At 35.5% G+C, this 18,344-nt stretch overlaps 3 protein-coding genes and 2 non-coding genes across 7 annotated transcripts; 3 read left to right on the forward strand and 2 right to left on the reverse strand.

Annotated features, from left to right (window-relative positions):
- Nucleotides 1-866: 866 nt before the first annotated feature.
- On the reverse strand, nucleotides 867-4,203 carry LOC145558976 (LRR receptor-like serine/threonine-protein kinase RPK2). Its single transcript, XM_081620361.1, has one exon. It carries the CDS (start codon nucleotides 3,907-3,909, stop codon nucleotides 1,117-1,119), a length of 2,793 nt encoding a protein of 930 aa, XP_081476487.1. The 5' UTR covers nucleotides 3,910-4,203; the 3' UTR covers nucleotides 867-1,116.
- A 2,645-nt stretch (nucleotides 4,204-6,848) lies between these two features.
- Nucleotides 6,849-7,958, reverse strand: LOC145637030 (uncharacterized). Its single transcript, XM_081688548.1, has one exon. The coding sequence runs from the start codon at nucleotides 7,956-7,958 to the stop codon at nucleotides 6,849-6,851; it is 1,110 nt and encodes a 369-aa protein (XP_081544674.1).
- A 3,869-nt stretch (nucleotides 7,959-11,827) lies between these two features.
- On the forward strand, nucleotides 11,828-16,877 carry LOC145558985 (magnesium transporter MRS2-5-like). Of its 3 annotated transcripts, none has more exons than XM_081620386.1 (7): nucleotides 11,828-11,967; nucleotides 13,707-14,140; nucleotides 14,892-14,962; nucleotides 15,452-15,580; nucleotides 15,812-16,222; nucleotides 16,398-16,445; nucleotides 16,558-16,877. In XM_081620386.1, the coding sequence occupies exons 2-7, from the start codon at nucleotides 13,738-13,740 to the stop codon at nucleotides 16,786-16,788; spliced, it is 1,293 nt and encodes a 430-aa protein (XP_081476512.1). In that variant the 5' UTR covers nucleotides 11,828-11,967; nucleotides 13,707-13,737; the 3' UTR covers nucleotides 16,789-16,877. The 3 variants fall into 3 exon arrangements, with proteins under 3 accessions (XP_081476512.1, XP_081476497.1, XP_081476504.1); XM_081620371.1 differs by having other exon boundaries at nucleotides 11,830-11,967; nucleotides 13,562-14,140; XM_081620378.1 differs by having other exon boundaries at nucleotides 11,839-11,967; nucleotides 13,699-14,140.
- Nucleotides 16,878-17,788: 911 nt separating this feature from the next.
- Nucleotides 17,789-17,862, forward strand: TRNAI-AAU (transfer RNA isoleucine (anticodon AAU)). The gene has a single exon. It is a non-coding gene; the product is annotated as a tRNA-Ile (tRNA).
- An 80-nt stretch (nucleotides 17,863-17,942) lies between these two features.
- TRNAA-UGC (transfer RNA alanine (anticodon UGC)) lies at nucleotides 17,943-18,015 on the forward strand. Its single transcript has one exon. It is a non-coding gene; the product is annotated as a tRNA-Ala (tRNA).
- Nucleotides 18,016-18,344: the final 329 nt, after the last annotated feature.

The following is an 18,344-nucleotide window of genomic DNA, read 5'->3' on the forward strand; positions in this document are numbered from 1 at the left end:
AAACTTGTACTAGTAATATATCTCATGATATGCGAAGCTAAATTAAGCTAAGCTATAATGATTAGAAGAATATGAAGCCAATAATACGTAGTATATTTTAACATTTGTAACCGTCAATAGAAAGGCACTTTAGCCGTGAGTTGCAAACTAGCCTCAAATGCGACCTTTCCTTTCATTTTCCATAGTTTTTCTTTATTTTTGACGAGTCCTTTTCCATATTTACGAAAGCAGATTTTCTATGAAAATGTTTGCATGAATAACAGGTGAGAATATCCTAAACGTATCTTTTTCTTGATTTGGCAAAAGTCGACAAATCTTCAACACGATTTTTCAACTCAGCTTACAGTCAATGTAATCCAATAATGTCCACCACATATACTGTTGTGGGGTTGAACTCATCCCTATCTTTCTGTCTCTTTAGGAAGACTGAAACTGCACTAAAAGTCTTTGATTCTGTAATCAAATGAACCAAGATGTTATTCCATGGGGATGATATTCTATTACTGATCCCGCTCCTTCACAGCAGTTTCCCTGTCAGCTGAAGCGAGTGCCCGTCTGCCCGACATATTGAGGTGATACATCAATAGACTTAGTCACCCTGTCTCCAAAATTCACATCCATGACCATGAACCAAGACGATATTATATGAGGATTTCCTTACTCTTTTCGTGGATGATCACACAAGATAGACTCGGATCATGCAGCCGATCCCATCTCTTTGGAAAAAAAAAAAAAGCTACTCCAACTCCAAGTCACATATAAGTCACTTTGCAAAGGGGTGACTGTCTGATGTATACAATAAACAGTATTGCACAAAATAAAACCTGCTGGCAAATGAAGTAAAGATACAGACATGGAAAAAAATACCAGATAAATTTTATCCATCTCTTGATATGTACATTTCAGATGCTGCAAGAACCAAGTTACAATACTCTCAAATTGTACCCTAACAGCTTTTAAATTGGGACAGACTAGTAATATCTACATTCTAATGAACATTCACAACAGGCCCCCTCTTAAATGGCACTAAAAAAATACATAAGATACACTACATAAACAGCCATTCGCTGATGCAAAACTGGGTGAAAAATACATAAATATAGAACTTACATAAACCTAGCCAAGTGGCCGAAGCTGCTTCAACAGTTGTACAACTTGCTTCATTGTAGGCCTGATTGAGAGTGTATCAACGGTGCATTTTACAGCCAGGTGTAACACCTCCACTAGATCATCATGCGGACCAGTCTCCCAGATTCCGGCTGTGAAGACCTCCTTTGCTCGACCCTGTCGCAATAGCATATGTGCCCAAGAGACGATATTGAATCCATTCCCATGAGAGGAAAACGAAGGATCCAAAGCTTTCTTGTCTGAGATCAATTCCAGCAAAACAACACCATAGCTGTACACATCAGCCTTCTCGGACACACGACATGTCATAGCATATTCAGGGGCTAGATACCCAAATGTCCCAGCAACACCAGTGGTGGCATGGGTTTCAGAATTCTCCAACAGCCTGGATAAGCCAAAATCAGATAGGTAAGCATTGTAGTTGTTGTCCAACAAGATATTACTTGGCTTGACATCCCTATGTATAACCCTTGGATTGCATTCATCGTGCAAGTATGCGATTGCATGGGCCACATCCAATGCAATCTTGTGAAGTGCTTTCCATTTAATGGACTTTGTCAATCTTTCTTGGATGAACCTTTCCAAATTTCCTCCGGGGAGATAATTATAAATGAGGAACATCTCTGTTTCACTGGCATGATAACCTATGAGCGTAACCAAATTAGGGTGGCGAATCCTTCCAAGGGTCTTTACTTCAGCATCGAATTGTTGAATGCAATGAAATCTTCCAACAGCAAGCCGCTTTACAGCCACAATCACTCCTGGAGATACCTCGGCCTTGTAGGTTGCACCAAAGCCACCACACCCAATGCAGTTGCCTGCACTAAAATTGTCTGTTGCCTTGACAATATTCTGGAATGTCAATGGGACCCCAATGTCAGCGAAAACTCTGATCTCCCTTCTTTCATACACTTGAATCCTAGAACTATCTCTGGGAGCACATTTCCTTGTATAAATGAAGAGGACGACAAGTGCCAGCAAAACAAGAACAATAACAGATGCAGATGCAATGGATGCAATCTCTATTGAGTTGAATTGGTTTTTCCCATTACCATATCCAGTTCCTGATGGAGAATCAGCATCAGCCTGCAGATCCTCATCATTGCTCTGTGCACTCGTGGCTGGCACTGTTTCATGTAATGATGAGTTGATTTCTGAAAGTAACCTAGCATTTTCAGATCTCCTTACCACGCTCTGAGCATCAGTGAATTTATTATTCCTATTTCGGTGGATCACAAAAAATTTGGTCTTCAATTGGAGAGACGAGATTCTCAAGCAAGCTCTACTGACAAAGAATGAAAGATATGCAGTAGGGCCCTTGTTCAACTGGCGAAAGTTTAAAATTTGTGAAGGCAGTGAATTGCAGGCTCCAAATGTGAATTGAGGGCCATCCCAAGAATTAAACTCAGCCAAGCTAGAAGCATGATTATTGTCTATGAGCTTCCTCGAAAACCTGTTTAAGCTAACATCAACATAAACTAGGCTTTTGCATCTGTCAAATACTCCATCTGCTCTGCCAATTAAGAGATTTTGAGATAAATTTATCATTTCCAAACGGTCACAACTATCCCAATTGCGCGAAATCTCACCCTCAATACCAGCCTTCGGAGCCCACAGAATTCTCAGTTTCGGCAATGTAGTGATTTCCATGGGAATCGAACCCTGGAAGATATTGCTTTCACTATGACTCAATGCACCATTAAACTCCCCATAAACCGGATCCTCAATATTCGACAACACAAGAACTGATAGGTCACGACAATTACCAAGCTCAGCTGGGATATTACCAACAAGGCTATTCCTTGAAACATCGAACACGTTGAGCTTCCTCAACTGGCCAAGCTCACGTGGCATAACGCCTTGCAACTTATTCGAAAACAACAAGAGCACTCGCAACTCCCGACAATTCCCCAATCTAATTGGTATCTTCCCATTCAATGCATTACCAGATAAATCAAGATACTTCAGATTTCGACAATCATTTCCCCAAACATCCGGAATTTCCCCTCTTAACCTATTCTTCGACAAATAAAGCCCCCACAACCTCGGAAAACCACCAACCAACACCGCAATCGAACCCTCCAACTCATTAGCAGCCAAATTGATCAATTCCAACCCCACCAATCCTGATACCGAATTCGGTATCTGCCCACCAATCCTATTCAACCCTAAATTCAAAACCCTCAATCTCCTCAAACCCTCAATAGAATCCGGCAACTTCCCAGTAAACGAATTCCCTTCTAGATCAAGCACTTCTAAATTCTCTAACCTCCAAATCTGCCCAGGAATTTCCCCACTAAATTCATGAAATGGAAGCGATAAAACCCTAAGTTTGCCCAATTCAGCAATCACACCCGGTAACCCCCCACCCAATTTCCCAACCCTAGCATCACAAATTCTCCTAATCCCTAATCCATAAAACGGAAACTCAGAAACATTAAAACAATCAACAACTTCCTTCAAATCATAATCAAATTTACCTGAATCACCGCCTCCTCCTCCTCCTCCGCCGCCGCCGCCGACAATCTTGAGCGACGAAACCCTAAATTGAGCGTCGCAATCAACACCGACCCAAGAACAGTGATGGGTATCGCTGGAATCATTCCCAAAAACCCACGAAGCAAGGATTCCCGACGGATCAGAAACCAACGATTTGAACTCCAGCAAAACCCCTCTTTCTCTTTCTCTCTCCTCCTTCAACAACAACGAATTCCCAGAAAAACTGAAAATACCCAGTAACAGTAGCAGCTGTATAACTAGAAAAGGGACTAAACGATGCATTTTTGGGATTCAATCTTGTCGAAATCTAAGCAAAGGAGAGAGATTTAGGAGTGAAAAAATTCTGGGCAAATGAGGAAATTTCTGGGTTATTTAATTTAATTAAATTATGGTTTTTTGTTTTTTGTTTTGGGTTTTTTGAAAGAGAAGGTTGGGAGTTTTACTGCTACTACTGCTTTGCTAAAAAGGACAGCTTTCTCTCTCCTATTGAAATTCTCTCTCTAGTTTCTCTCTCTAGAATAAATTTGCTGAGTGAGAAGTGAGGAGAGAGAAAGAGGGGGTGGCTTGGCATGGCCGCCGTTAAAGGTGGGTGGGGCCCAACGGAGGTGGGGAGAAGGGGAGGTTGGAGAAATAAATGCGGGAGCCAATGAATGGGAAACACGTGGCTAGTCCGGTTCGTAAAGTTAGACCGGGTAAAGTAAAATTTGGGAGGAGAGAGAAAATTGGTGGTGTGTTATGGTGGGGTCGGATTGTGAGGAGATTTGGAAAAAGTATGATGTTTTCTTTCTTTTCCACCAACGTATGTTTTGGGTTGGGTTTTACTTGGTCGTTACCAATGCTTGACTCCATGAGTCATGACTTGTAAACGTTACTCCGTACTCCCTCTGTGCCTTACCTGTTTGAGTTCTTTCATGGAAATTCAGGATATCGGAGGTTTTTTACATTAGTAAGTACAATTATACATGTCTGTACGTAATTAAGGAAGGAATGGAGGGACTAAGGGTCTGTTCTCATACATTTATTTTCAATTCATTTGAGTTCAGTTCAGCTCAGTTCTGTTCAGCTTAGTTCTGTTCAATTCAGTTCCTAATTTTCTTCTCTTATAAAATATTCATTTTAGTTTAGTTCAGTTTAGTTCAGCTCAGTTCAATTCAGCTGAGTTCAGTCAATGAGAACATGCCCTAAGTTATTGATATAAAGTCATATCGATATGTTCATATGTATAAGTATAGCGGTTTTAGTGTATATACTCAACGAACTACTTAAGTTTACCGTCGGAGTGCAATGGTGTAGCTGAGTAGGATGGTTTAGATGAATATGTGAAAAATGTTTCAACAATGGATTATATATTGGTTTAGATTGAATGAAGATTATTCATGCATCGTACAATTAAATTGGATTTAGATCAGAGGTAAATATTGTTTCCTATTTGAGATTGATCTTGGATGATATGTGGAAGACTCGGTTCTAGAAAATAGTCAATCTTTCCCCTTAGTGTATATTGAACAAATAGCTCGTCAAATCATGAAAGAGATATAACAAAAGTTTTATGTAAGGGGACTAGTAACCGGTAAAAAATACTTCCTCCGTTTCTTTTTACTTGCAACACAGCCTTGTGGCACATGTTTTGAGGTCGGGTTTATGTAATGTAAACGGATAAATTATTCATTATAATTTTTACAAATGATACTTAACCCTATTCTAATCTTCGTGTAAAAATTATATTGATAAAATCGCTCGTTTATCCTCACTAATCATCTCCTAAAACTGCGTGCCTAAAAGGTGTGTTGCAAGTAAAAGAAAACGGAGGAAGTATAACGTAACGTATAGAATTGAACAACGATAAAGGTTTAATTAATTAATATATTTATTTCATTAAAGTAAATTTTGGCTTAGAGAAGGAAAAAAAAAAAAAAAAGAGAGAGAGAAAGTGGAAAAGGAACAAGGGAAAAGTTTTAGCTTGCATGCTTATATTGTTGCTTCACATTTTTGCTCATGCTCACTTGGGACGTTAGAAACATGATAATGTGGATCATGCTCTCCGAACTAACTGTTGCAAGCAACTTTCATGAGTTTTATTTATTGTATTGCCTGAATTTAGGGTTTCCCCAAAGTTGTTATTACTTTTTGTAATTACTAAATCATTGTACAGCAAATCATATCACTATTATTAAAGGAATTCTATTATTTTCATTACTTAAATTGTAAACATATAATGTTAATTTCTAGGTTTTTTCAATTTATTTGCTGAACAATTTCTAACTTCTAGTACATTATGTACAGTACGTACAGTTTAGAGTATTCTTGTCAAAAAATAATGTATAGTGTTTAGAGTAATAGCATGATTGGAAATATTAGTTGAACTATTTAAACACTAGAATTATAATTAAAGTTAACATTACTAATAAACAATATATAACTATATAATTATCTAATTAAATAGGTTCCTAAAAAAGTTTCTACAAATTACATGTACAAATTTACACATTTTTCTAATATAGAAAAAGGCTAAACAATACTCGCGTTTGGACCAAAAAAGGCTTCTAATAAACCATTTTATACATGGTCGTTTACCATTTTCATCTTCTCCTTATGCTTCTAGATGATTTGTTAGGCAACATATACGTAACATGCCTAAGGCTGATAAATATGAAAAATACAAAGACTTCAATCTCATTCGACAAATCTACCATAATTGTATTATAGAGAAAGAAAGAGTTATATAAATGCCTTAATAATAATTGTAAGTGGATCGGAGAAGGAGGGTTGAGCACATCATTTTCTTAACGAGCACCGCAACAAGTCTTGCAAGAGGCACAAGAGAAACACGAGCAACAAGAGAAGCATGAAGGACAAGCGAAACAAGACGTGAAAGATGAGCATGAAACACAAGAGCAGCAAGAAGAGCAATTCCGACAAGAGTTGCAAGAGAAAATTCGAAAGATAGAAAATATTCCTTTATTTTTGGTTGTCACGGGTGGTGAAGGCGTAGATTGGCTGTTTATGTCTACTTGTTGTTGATGATGCCCTTTTTTGAAAGAATTCCTTCCCACTTCGCCAAATCTGAAAAACAATGAATAATTAGTCCGTTTACATGTGTAAAAATTACTTTAAATAATTAATCCGTTTACCTTGTATAATCTCAACCTCAAAATGCGTGCCGCAAGGCTGTGTTGCAAGTAAATAAAGTCAAATAAAAAGACGTATAAATGAAGGCAAACTTACACTGGGAAAGCAAAGGAAAAATTGCTATCTTCACTTGTGTTAGAGTGGAAGGAAATGCTAGATGAGTGGATATTTTGTTGTTTGTGTTTATTTTGTTGTTTTGTAGCTTCTTCATCATCTGTTTCAATTGTTACTCTCTTATCTCCTTTTTTATTCTCATGTTCAACTTTCCCATTATTTGTACACCCAAGCATAGTTGTTGTTGAAGTAGTGCTTACTACATTATTACCTTGATCATCACTTGTCTTAGATAAGCCTGCAAGTTTTCTCATCTCTTGTAAATTATTTCCATCAAGCTCGAATTCTTCTCGTGGTTTGGGAAATACTCCACCGTGATTCTTCAGCTCTCCGCTTAATAGAAGAGCTTGTTCTCTTCCTATACTAGAATTACCGATATGAATGCTGAATAATGATTCATTAGACGTTGCACTCCACTCCGCGGGTATAAGAGAATCACATCTTTCAAACACCGAGGATGGAATTCGTTGTGGATCGTATTTTTCATCATCTTTGTACATAACTTGGATAGATGGTTTATCCATTGGATATTCGGATGAACCTTCTGATGATAACGATGTTTTGGTAGGTTCAAATTCATGTTCGAGTTCCTCTTGTCCAAAGATGTTTGTAACAATACTAGTTGAACTCGAGTCAATTTCCATATTTGTATGAACATAATTAGGAGATCCCATAGAAATAGTATCATTGCTTGTGTTTGATTGTTCACCTCTAACCATTAAATTATGGTCTATTAAAATTATGTCCTCGGTTGAAGAATCTGATAAGATGGAGATTTGTCTATTATGTCTTCTTCCAATAATTCCCCTTTCAATGTTTGCTAATGGGAATGACTCATCAATTCTACCAACATAGCTTAAGTTGGACTGATTGCTATGTTGGCTATCATACCTTTGATGATGAACATTATTGTTGTTGATGTTGCTATTGGAATTGTTTGTGTCTTGGACAACCTCAGGAAACAACAAACGCCAACGATCTCCCCTTTCATGTGTGTTAGATTGATCAGCTTCTACAATGTCAGGTTGAGTTGAAAGTTGGGTGTATCCCGCTCTAAATAGATCACATTCAAAATCATTTACAACCATTTCCAATAGATTTCGACGATCTCCTTATATTTGCATCCACCAAGGTATGGCGATGCAGGAGCTTAAATGAGCTCAAGGTCATTAAATTATTCTTTGCGTTATTTCAGAACTTGTATCATCTATATTTAGATAGAATAATCTATCTGGTAAAGAAGTTTTATCACCTGTATGACAACCTGTTGCAATGATTAAACTACTTTTTAAAGATAAGAAAATTAAACTATTTTGTTGGTTTAGAGAGATAGAGTAGCAAAAAAGCCTATGAAACAATGCTTTACACTCCATGCTAAAAAATTGGAATAATAACATTGTTCATTGTTCATTGTTCACCTTAATGAAGCAATAAATATTCATCATTTACCTTTGGATAGAAAATTTTAATAATTCACTTATTACCTTATTGATCTGATCAAACTTGGTTCATTAAGCAAATTCAATAAAACATGATTTTTTATGTCTAAACTCTAAAAGTATATCCCACATCTCAGGGAAAATTATATTTATCATCTTCTTTTTTCTTTATTCAATCAAAATATTACTGGGATAAATTGTTCCAAATAAATACAAACTATTTTATAGTATGTACACACACTTCTTTAAAATAGGCATACAATCAATAAATCATCAAAGTTTACATAAACTCATTCAAATTATATCTAACAATAAAATTGATTTTTGTTTTTTGTTGATTTGGTTCATATTTTTTTTATTGAGAAAAACAAATAAAAATTATAAGAAAAAAAAAAAAAGTCAATTTTAATATTTTATTTGCAATGTTGAATTAAAAAAACTCACCTTCTTCTAAGGAAAAAAAAAGATGGAATCGACCATTCAGAATTGCCGCTATTGTGATATTTCTGAGAAAAAAATTAAGAAACAATTTAGCTTCTTACATTAATGTAGAAAAGAATTAAAATAATTTGAAGAATTTCCTCACCTTGATAATTCAGAAAAACTATATGAAATAAACAAAATGATTAGATTAAAGTGTTGGATGAGGATATTATGCCAAAAAAATTAATTACTAAAAAATTTCCTTACTTTCTAGGTAATCATTTTTTTTTATAAAAAATTATTAATGCATTGTTAGTTTAAGATTTTGGGTTCTATGAAAGGTATGGTGCAAATAGAGAAAAAAAAAAAAAAGAAAAGCGATAGAGTCAAGGAATAGGGTTGCTGACGAGAGGCATTGCGAAGCTCAAGGTAGCTAGACTTAATTATATTGATAAATTGAAACTAAAAAAAAAAGACCTTGCCTCAATATTACTTGTTCATTGTAATTCTTCAATAGCTAGCATTTTTTTTTTTTCCTTTTTTATTACAACGCATATTAGCGAATTTTTAGATGGTAATATCTTTTATCCTCATCTTATTGAGATGTTGTATTTGAATTAGAATTCAAAGTTGCCTTCCCTGAATAGATCCTCATCATTGACCCATCTCCAAAGTAACGAAAATTCTACAGTAAATGACGCGTACCGCTATGTACCATTAAAGTAATGTACCACAATGTACCACTACTAAATTTAATTAAATTTATTATATATTTTTTGTATGTCTTTATCATAGTTTGACTCTAGCTAAGATGGTAAATTGCATTATTGTTTTGATTAGTGGTTTAAGGATCAAATCTTTGTGCTCACCATATATTTTTTTTTCCCTTCTCACATATTTTTTTCCAAAATTGATAACTATATAATTAATGCAGTCTCTTCTCATTTTTTAAAAAAATTTTCCCTTCTCATATATTTTTTTTGAAAATTGATAACTATATAATTAATGTAGTCCCTTCTCATATGTTGAATTCATACCCCTAAATGTATCTTAAGGTAAAAAAAGATTAGACATGCATGCATGCCAAATAATGATTATAAACCCAAATGGTTAGAGCTAGAGCCGAAGTCAATACCTAATTTTGGTCTAAAATAAAATTGGCCCAAGTTGAACCTACTTGATTACAAGCAAATGCACCGTAGCTCATGACTTTCAATTGTTCGACTTGAATGAAACAATTTGGATTACTTATGTCCAAACGGAATATCCCTTTACCTATATCCGACTATACTCAATTTGAAATACCTAACCCTAGACCCAATTTGAACTCGAACCTAGAGGCGGTGTCCTTTCAGTTTTTGGTTTGGATTTAGGCCAAATCCAATCCGATCCGACATATGATTCGATTTTTAATTTTCAATCTGATCCGATCCGAATTACTTTCCCAATCCAATCCAAATTAAAGTTCGATTTTATCTGGATCGGATCCGATCCGAAAATCCGATTTATATTACATAAATTTATAGCGTCTAATAGACTAATACGATAATATCATAATAATAAGTATGCAATTATAAAAATAACATTTTGTCCAATCCTAAAGATTAATTAAAATCTTGAAAATAGTCATTAACATAAATTGTTTAACCTCAACTCAAAATAATTTGTTCAAAATAACTAGTACAGCCAAAAGGCAACAGCATTAGTCCATTACAACAATTACTCCATGCACTAAATAGCAATAATAAGCAGCAGCATTCTGCAATTTAAGACTTCAGACAAAATCATCCATATTATACATGCATAATTCTAAAATTTGGTTTTCGGTTTTGTTTGGATCCTATTAGGTTCAATTTGATCCAATCCAAAAGTCCAAAATTTCAAATAATCTCAATTCGATATGATCCGATTTAAAGTTCGGATCCAATTCAAATTGATAATCCGGTTTGAATTGAATTGGATTTCGGTTTTAATCCGAATTATGGACACCCTAACTCAAAAACAACAACTCGATATCTGAAATAACTTGAACCACATTTATCTTACACAGTTACGTAGTCCTTCACATTTTACACCACTCTCTTATTTTTTTACTACCCCCACTCAACTTTTTTAATGTTTTAGTTGATAATTCACTTTGAATTAAATTGGATTTCAATTTTAATCTAATTATGGACACCCTAACTTGAAACAACAACTCAAAATCTGAAATAATTTGAACCACATTTATATTACACGATTACGTCCTTCACATTTTACACCATCTCTCTTACTACCTCCGTTAACTTTTATTTGTAACTTTGGGGTAATATTTGTGAGACATAAAATATTCCAAAGTTGCAAATAAAAGTTAACGGAGGTAGTATTTTTTTCCTACCCCCACTCAACTTTTTCAATTTTTCCTTGAACTGCAATATAACGTTGTTTGTCACATACTCCCTCCGTTTTTTTTATATGCATCACTTTGACAATTGAACTATTCACCTATCATGGTTGACTTAATTTTTTCACCTCTAAAAAATGAATAAATGTTATTATATTATATATCATTAGATTCGTCATAATGTCTAGTTTCATAATATAATTTTGTTACAATTTTTACTAATAACAATTAAATATATTTAAGGTCAAAGTAGTGCCTCGGCAAATGTGCCGGTCAAACTGATGCATATAAAAAAAACAGATGGAGTAATCAATATACGAGCAACTGCAGTGATATAAAAATATCTTTTTTAATTTAAAAGAGGTGTTAAAAACTGACTCAACCGACCCAACTCGATCTAACTCGGAAAAACCCCAATTCATATTTCATCTCTTATAGACACATTAATTTAAGTATTTAACATAAGTCAATATTAAACAGACCTGACTCGACCTTACTGAACCCGACCCAAGTATTCAGATTACCCCATACCTCGATATTTATTACGCGTACTCCGTAAAAAAAAAAAATAAAAAATAAAAAATAAAAAATAAAAAGGGTATGTAGATGGTGACGTTTGTTGCTTAGCATCCAAATGATCTACTAGTGTGTTCTAATAACCACTAAAACCATGCTTAGGGGAGGAAGGTTCACATTTTACATTTACAGCGTACTATACACTATTACAAATACAAGTACAAGTTCAACCCATTAATTAGCTTGATTTTGCGTCTCTCTCCTCTTCTTTGCCGAAGTTGATTGATCAATCTTGAATTAGTTGACGGATTTAACAACCTAATCATTATCACCCAGGTAATATTTCCCGCTTCTTAGCTTCTTCATACAATTACTTTTGTGTTTATGTTAAATTGGAACAATTGGGTACATGTAATTTCATTTTTATGGGTAAGAATTTGATGGGGTTTTGGTGTACTTGATTAAAATTCTCTGTATTGTATTGGGTTGTTTGCTGATTTTTGTTTGGTTGTTTGGAATTGGACGAAAATCTGAGAGGATTAATTCATGTAATTCCTTGGTCTCGGAATTGATAGTCGCGTTGATAGTGTAATTTGAACTAGTTATGCGACAATTAAGTCCGAAGGGACGGAATTGTACTCCTTGCTATATGTATGTGCATATCCGGCAGTGTTTGTGGATGTGTTCGTTTGTTGTAGTTGTTGCAAATGTTATGAATATCAGTACTAGTTATCTTGTTTGTCAGCCAGTTGTTGTTGCAATTGTTATAAATACAATTTCTAGTAATCTCGTTTGTCAGCCAATTGTTGTTGTAATTGTTATAAATACAATTTCTAGTAATCTTGTTTGTCAGCCAATTGATATATGATGTAGTACTGAGTATGATCACCAGTTGAATTATTCTTGTCCGCAGCCATTTATTTGATTCATTGCATTGGCTTGATGCTTTTTTTCGACGTGCTGATTGTGTTCTGTGGTGTATTGCTTCTGAATTATTTGGTTAATTGAAAGAGAATATTGAATACTAAAATCATTTTGTGACTCTGGTGTATCAAATGAAACTCGCCCCCTTGAATGTTTTTGAATTTCGGAAATGAGAGATGTAATCGTAGTGAAAGTTGCTTTGTTACATAGTTTCCATTTTCCAGTATCAACTTCTTGTGCAATCAATCAAAACTACTTGATAGTGTATATTAAATTTTCTGGTATTGCCTTTGTAGTAAGACAATTTACTACATCCATTTCATATTATTTGTAACGATTTGACATAAAGTAATATGAAACAAAGGGAGTACTTGTCTTGTTTGCCATTGATTGAGCTATGTTGAATGGCTAAACAACGGTTTACATTTGAGGCGTCCCGTCTTCACGGACAATGGATAATTAATGGTAGAGATGATTTACACTATTATTTAAGCAAAAGTTCTCAGAAAACTAGTTGCCTTGACCACAAATTTAAGATCTAAAATATTATCCTTTATTATTGTGTAGTTAAAACATAGAGTTGTCAACAAAGTTTATTAAACTTGAAGGTCCAAGATGACCATGGTAGACCTTGAAATTTTATATGCTGTTGCCTCAAAATTATTACTATGATGAACTTGATACTCAAAGGCCAAGGTGTTCAATCCCTTAGTGCTGTTAGCGTGCCTGAAGTTGTCAGATATTTTAGTTAATCAAAGAAGTTTGACCAAGTTGGCATGAGGTGTTGCGGAGTTGCGGACTGCTTTACTTTTTGTGTAAAATTGCCTTATGTAGTTGATGTTACATTGTTACCACTTCTTGTACTATTGTTTTAAAAAATAATTCTAGTAGCACAATTATCTTACTCCTGTGTCAGCATTACTTCCACAATATGATAAAGTAGTATATGATACCCTGAACTTGCGTGTATGGAAAGGTGAATGGGAGATTTGTTATGAATTTGCAGGATTGTTGGGATTTTGCACATTTGCTGCCGGGAAGATTACTTCCTAGATGAAATATATTAGCATCTTGGAAATCTAAGATGGGGGGTTTAAAGAAAAGCCAAGTTGATATGTATTGATGCAGACTCTTGTTATGAAGTTCTGCAGATTTAGACAAGGGAGCATTTAGTGAAAGGTGATGGAGAAGTCAGAAAATTCTAATAAAGGTGTTCCCAGTGGTGGTGCAAGGGCAGGTGCCTTCGGGCATGCATTTGGCTATTCAGGTGTAAAGAAGAGAGGTCATGGAAGTCGTTCATGGATAAAGATTGAGCAGAATGGGAATGCAAAAGTTATGGAGCTTGATAAGTCCACTATTATGAAAAATTGTTCCTTGCCTTCTCGGGATCTTCGCCTTTTGGACCCTTTGTTCATCTATCCTTCTGCCATATTGGGCAGAGAGAAGGCTATTGTCGTCAACTTAGAGCAGATTAGATGCGTAATCACTGCTGACGAGGCTTTTGTGATGAACTCTTTGGATGGCTCTGTCATGCAGTATAAGACAGAGTTGTGTAATCGACTTCAAGCAACCAGAGATCATGCTGGTAATTTTAAAATTTTTTTAGATTAGATATCCTTTCAAAATTTATTTGAAACATATATGGCTGTAAACACGCAGACATGCTTACTAGTTATCTGAACATAGGAGTTTTCATAGTGGATATGCATCTTCTCAATGAATTAAAATGATACTTCTTATCTCCCAGCACACCTTAGTGTTCATTATCTCACCTCTGTTCTTGGAAATTTATTTGGTTTTTTTACTCTGTTTCACAATGTTTGTCTTGATTGACTTGTAACAAAGATTGGAAGAGGGCGATAACTTTCAAGAATAATAGCTCTTGCTGTATTAGTGTATTAATTGTAGAGTGGAATTAAAACCAGGATTCTCATTTTGAAATATGGCTAAATTGAAAACAAGACAACATTATGAAACATATAGAGTAATTTTTTGGAGCTTGATCACATTAAAATTAGAGTTACTGACATTATTGAATCTGTAGTGTTGTAGCATTTTTTTTCCTGAAACATTAGATTTGGTCCTTCAGATCACACTATATGAGCATGTGGTTGATATTTTCGTGACATTATATATGTAGTCTGCCTCTTGATTAAGTTTTACAGGGTAATTTTGCAAAAGGAAGCTGCTGCTGGTTGTAAATCAAATGAAAAGAAAAAAATACATGTCTGCTGAAAATTGTCTTTTGTCATGTGATGTGATTCGTGTCACATTCTTTTGCTGTGTCTTTTACAAAAATAGCTGTGGTAAATTGTTTGTGTTGTGTGCTCTTACAGATGGATTGCCTTTTGAATTTAAAGCACTTGAATTGGCTTTGGAATTAACATGCACGTCCCTGGATGCCCAGGTATGCATTATAGCTTGACGTGTCTTGCTTGATGCTAAAAAACCTGAAAGAAACATGCAATGATCTGTACTTAAAGAACATTCCATTGAAGTAAAAATGATTAAGCTTTCTGCGACATATTCCCTCTGTCTCACTGAAAGTGATAGTTTCCATTGAAGTTTCCTCCTTTTTAATTGAATGAATGAATGTTGTATATTTACCAATCATCTTCCCTTATTACAACTATTCCAATACAAAATTTTGTTTCACTCGTTATGTACACTTCTTAATACTCAAATGTTGGTTAACCACTTTCGATGGAACAAAGGGAGTATTCTAAAAATTTCAGTGTAACACACATGTTGACACCCAGAGTTTTTGTCTGGTTTGACACTAATTCCCAATTTTGTGAACTTGTGCATTCTGCTTGCCAGAACCAAAGCTTACCTTTTGAAACTTGATTTTATGTTTCATCATGAATTCTGTTATATAAATTTTGAAATTCTTCAGGCAAAAGAATTGACCTCAGAGATACGTCCAGTGCTTGACGAGCTGACATCATCTATTAGCACTTTGAACCTGGAACGTGTTCGGAGATTCAAAGGCAACCTCCTTAGTCTGACTCAGCGAGTTCAAAAGGTAAACTCTTCAATTTGCTTGATGCAGTGGTATTATTTTGTCTAAGGTTGAAGACTTGGCCCATTGATTAATTAGTGTGACTGAGGCAAGAGGCATTTGTGGGTTATATAACTTTGGGATGATGAACTCTTAAAATACGCTTGTGAAAAAGTGCAAGTTTGCATTCCCTGAAAATATTTTAGCTGGTCAGCTGGTGTATACTCCATATTTGAGCTGTCATAAAATTTTCAGGTGCGCGATGAAATTGAGCATCTCATGGATGATGATGGCGACATGGCAGAAATGTACCTGACAGAGAAGAAGGAGAAAATGGATGGATATATGTCCAATGATTCAGACATAGATAACATTCCTTCAGTTGTGGTGAATTCCGACATAGATAATATTCCTTCAGTTGGTTTAGATTCAGTGAAATGGTTATCAAAATCTGCACCAGTTTCACCTGTTGCTCCTGTTTCTCCTGAGGCTGTTACAATTGGATCTCATAAGTTGCAGAGGGCCTTTAGCAGTATTACCAGATCAAGCCAGCATGAAACGCTTACAACGACTTCATCCAGTCAGAAGGAAGACATTGTTCAACTTGAGATGTTGCTTGAAGCATATTTTGTTTTTATTGACCACACTCTTAGCAAATTGTCGTCAGTAAGAATTGATCTCTCTCTCTAGTTTAGTATATAAGATTTTACTTTTTGGATCTTGAAAGATGCAGTCTGTCAGCGAACTACTTCAAAGCTGTTACTTTATCATCAGATCCCCCCTCCCTCAACACTATTCTTGCGTTTTTCGGTTACTTAAAAGCCATCTACTTTTGATGCAGCTTAAAGAGTACATTGATGATACGGAGGACTTGATCAACATCAAACTGGTGAATTTTTTGCATTTTAAAATCTTCTCTATTATTTACTCCATTAAGCCTTTTGCCTTTTCAACTCAGAAGATCTAACAGCTTTTGATCAATTTGGTTTTCATTCTAACAGGGCACTGTTCAGAATCAGCTGATCCAATTTGAATTGTTGCTGACGGCAGCAACATTTGTTGTTACCTGTTTTGCCGTTGTCACTGGTGTCTTCGGGATGAATTTCGAGACCTCGGTGTTTGATAATCCATTTACATTCAATTGGGTCCTGGTCATTAGCTGTATTGGCTGTGGGATCTTATACTCCTGTTTTTTGATTTATTTCAAAGGGAAAAAATTAGTCCCTGTTTAGCTGTTTAGTTATGCCTTTGCATATATTGTAAACTAGAAAATTTTTGGCCATTAATTAAATTCAAATTTTATTAAGGGTGGTTGCTCCTACGTTTATTATTACTCACTGGCTGGAATTATATAAATACGTCATATGCATATAATCGAGTTATTTGAGAGCATTCTGGCCTGACATTGCAAATGAAGAGCTGAGATCAGCTGACAGGCTAAGTCAGAAGCCATTGTAGGAGCTTGGTAATGAATGATTCACAGAGACTGGCTTGTCCTTATGATATCATGCCGTGCCATTGTAGTACCTTGGTAACGATTCAAAGAGCACACTGTCACACTGACTTATCCGTAAAATATCATGCCTTGACTGAAAGAGTGAAAGTGGCAAAAACCTGCCCTTCCCAACTGTTGTTTGTACGTGAACAAGTATTCCTAGTGGTCAAGTGCTCTCAGTGTTACGAATCCATAATCAAGATCTCTATTCCATTTCAGCTGGATATCTGCTATGCAAAAAATCTTACCTGATATGTCTGGCACATATGGGATGTGCATGTTTCGTAACTGTGGACATGGCTGAAAATAGACGCTTTAACTTTGATAATCCGCTGTAACTTCAGAAGGCTCTCTTCACATTGGTTTCTAAAGCAATCCATGCTCTGCACTGTACTGGCAGCCTGACAAGGCAAGTCATCAAGCACACAATGTGCAAGAAAGATGAGCCACAGCTGCTATTGGCAGTCCATTGATGCAAACTAGGCAATGTTCTACGAGTTTTTAATGTCTAGACCTCTCTCCAGTCTTCTTCAGTGTATGTTACGTATAATCTGAAGTTCTGAACATCCAATAGCTTGTGCCATACCCGGCCCGTAGGCTGTAGGAGGGATCAATATTAAAGAGCAGAACATCTGATAATAACTACTACCTCCGGTCCAAATTACTTGCAACTTTGGGGTATTATTTGTGCTGACATATACGAATAAATATTAAATATGGCAAATAATAAATAAGTTGGCCCATTAGCTCAGTTGGTTAGAGCGTCGTGCTAATAACGCGAAGGTCGCAGGTTCGAGACCTGCATGGGCCACACATTTTTACTCTAATTTTAGTCATATAGAAATTTTATTATAATTATTATTTATATATAATGTGTCTAATTAACAAAAAGGGGATGTAGCTCAAATGGTAGAGCGCTCGCTTTGCATGCGAGAGGCACGGGGTTCGATCCCCCGCATCTCCATAATGTTTTAAACTTTTATTCTTAGCCTTCGTTACTTTTTTTTTGACCTCGTATTTGTTAGATGATGCCACCTTCACTGAATTACCTTACGACCTTAACCAAAATATATTTCTGTCATCGCCACCATGATCAAAACTATAGTACAAGGTGATGTGCAACGCGAATGTCTTCGTCCTACGACAGTACGACATATACAACCAACTTGCCTTGTGCATAAAAAGTAACATAATATACAAGTGCTAATTAGGCCATTATTGAGGACATATTCAATGCAAAGCATATTATGTAGTGTGAATGAAATAGCTTGCCCATCTACTTCCAGCCTATCA

This window comes from Chenopodium album, chromosome 1 (assembly GCF_948465745.1).
Source record: "Chenopodium album chromosome 1, dcCheAlbu1.1, whole genome shotgun sequence".
Classification (NCBI taxonomy): domain Eukaryota; kingdom Viridiplantae; phylum Streptophyta; class Magnoliopsida; order Caryophyllales; family Amaranthaceae; genus Chenopodium; species Chenopodium album.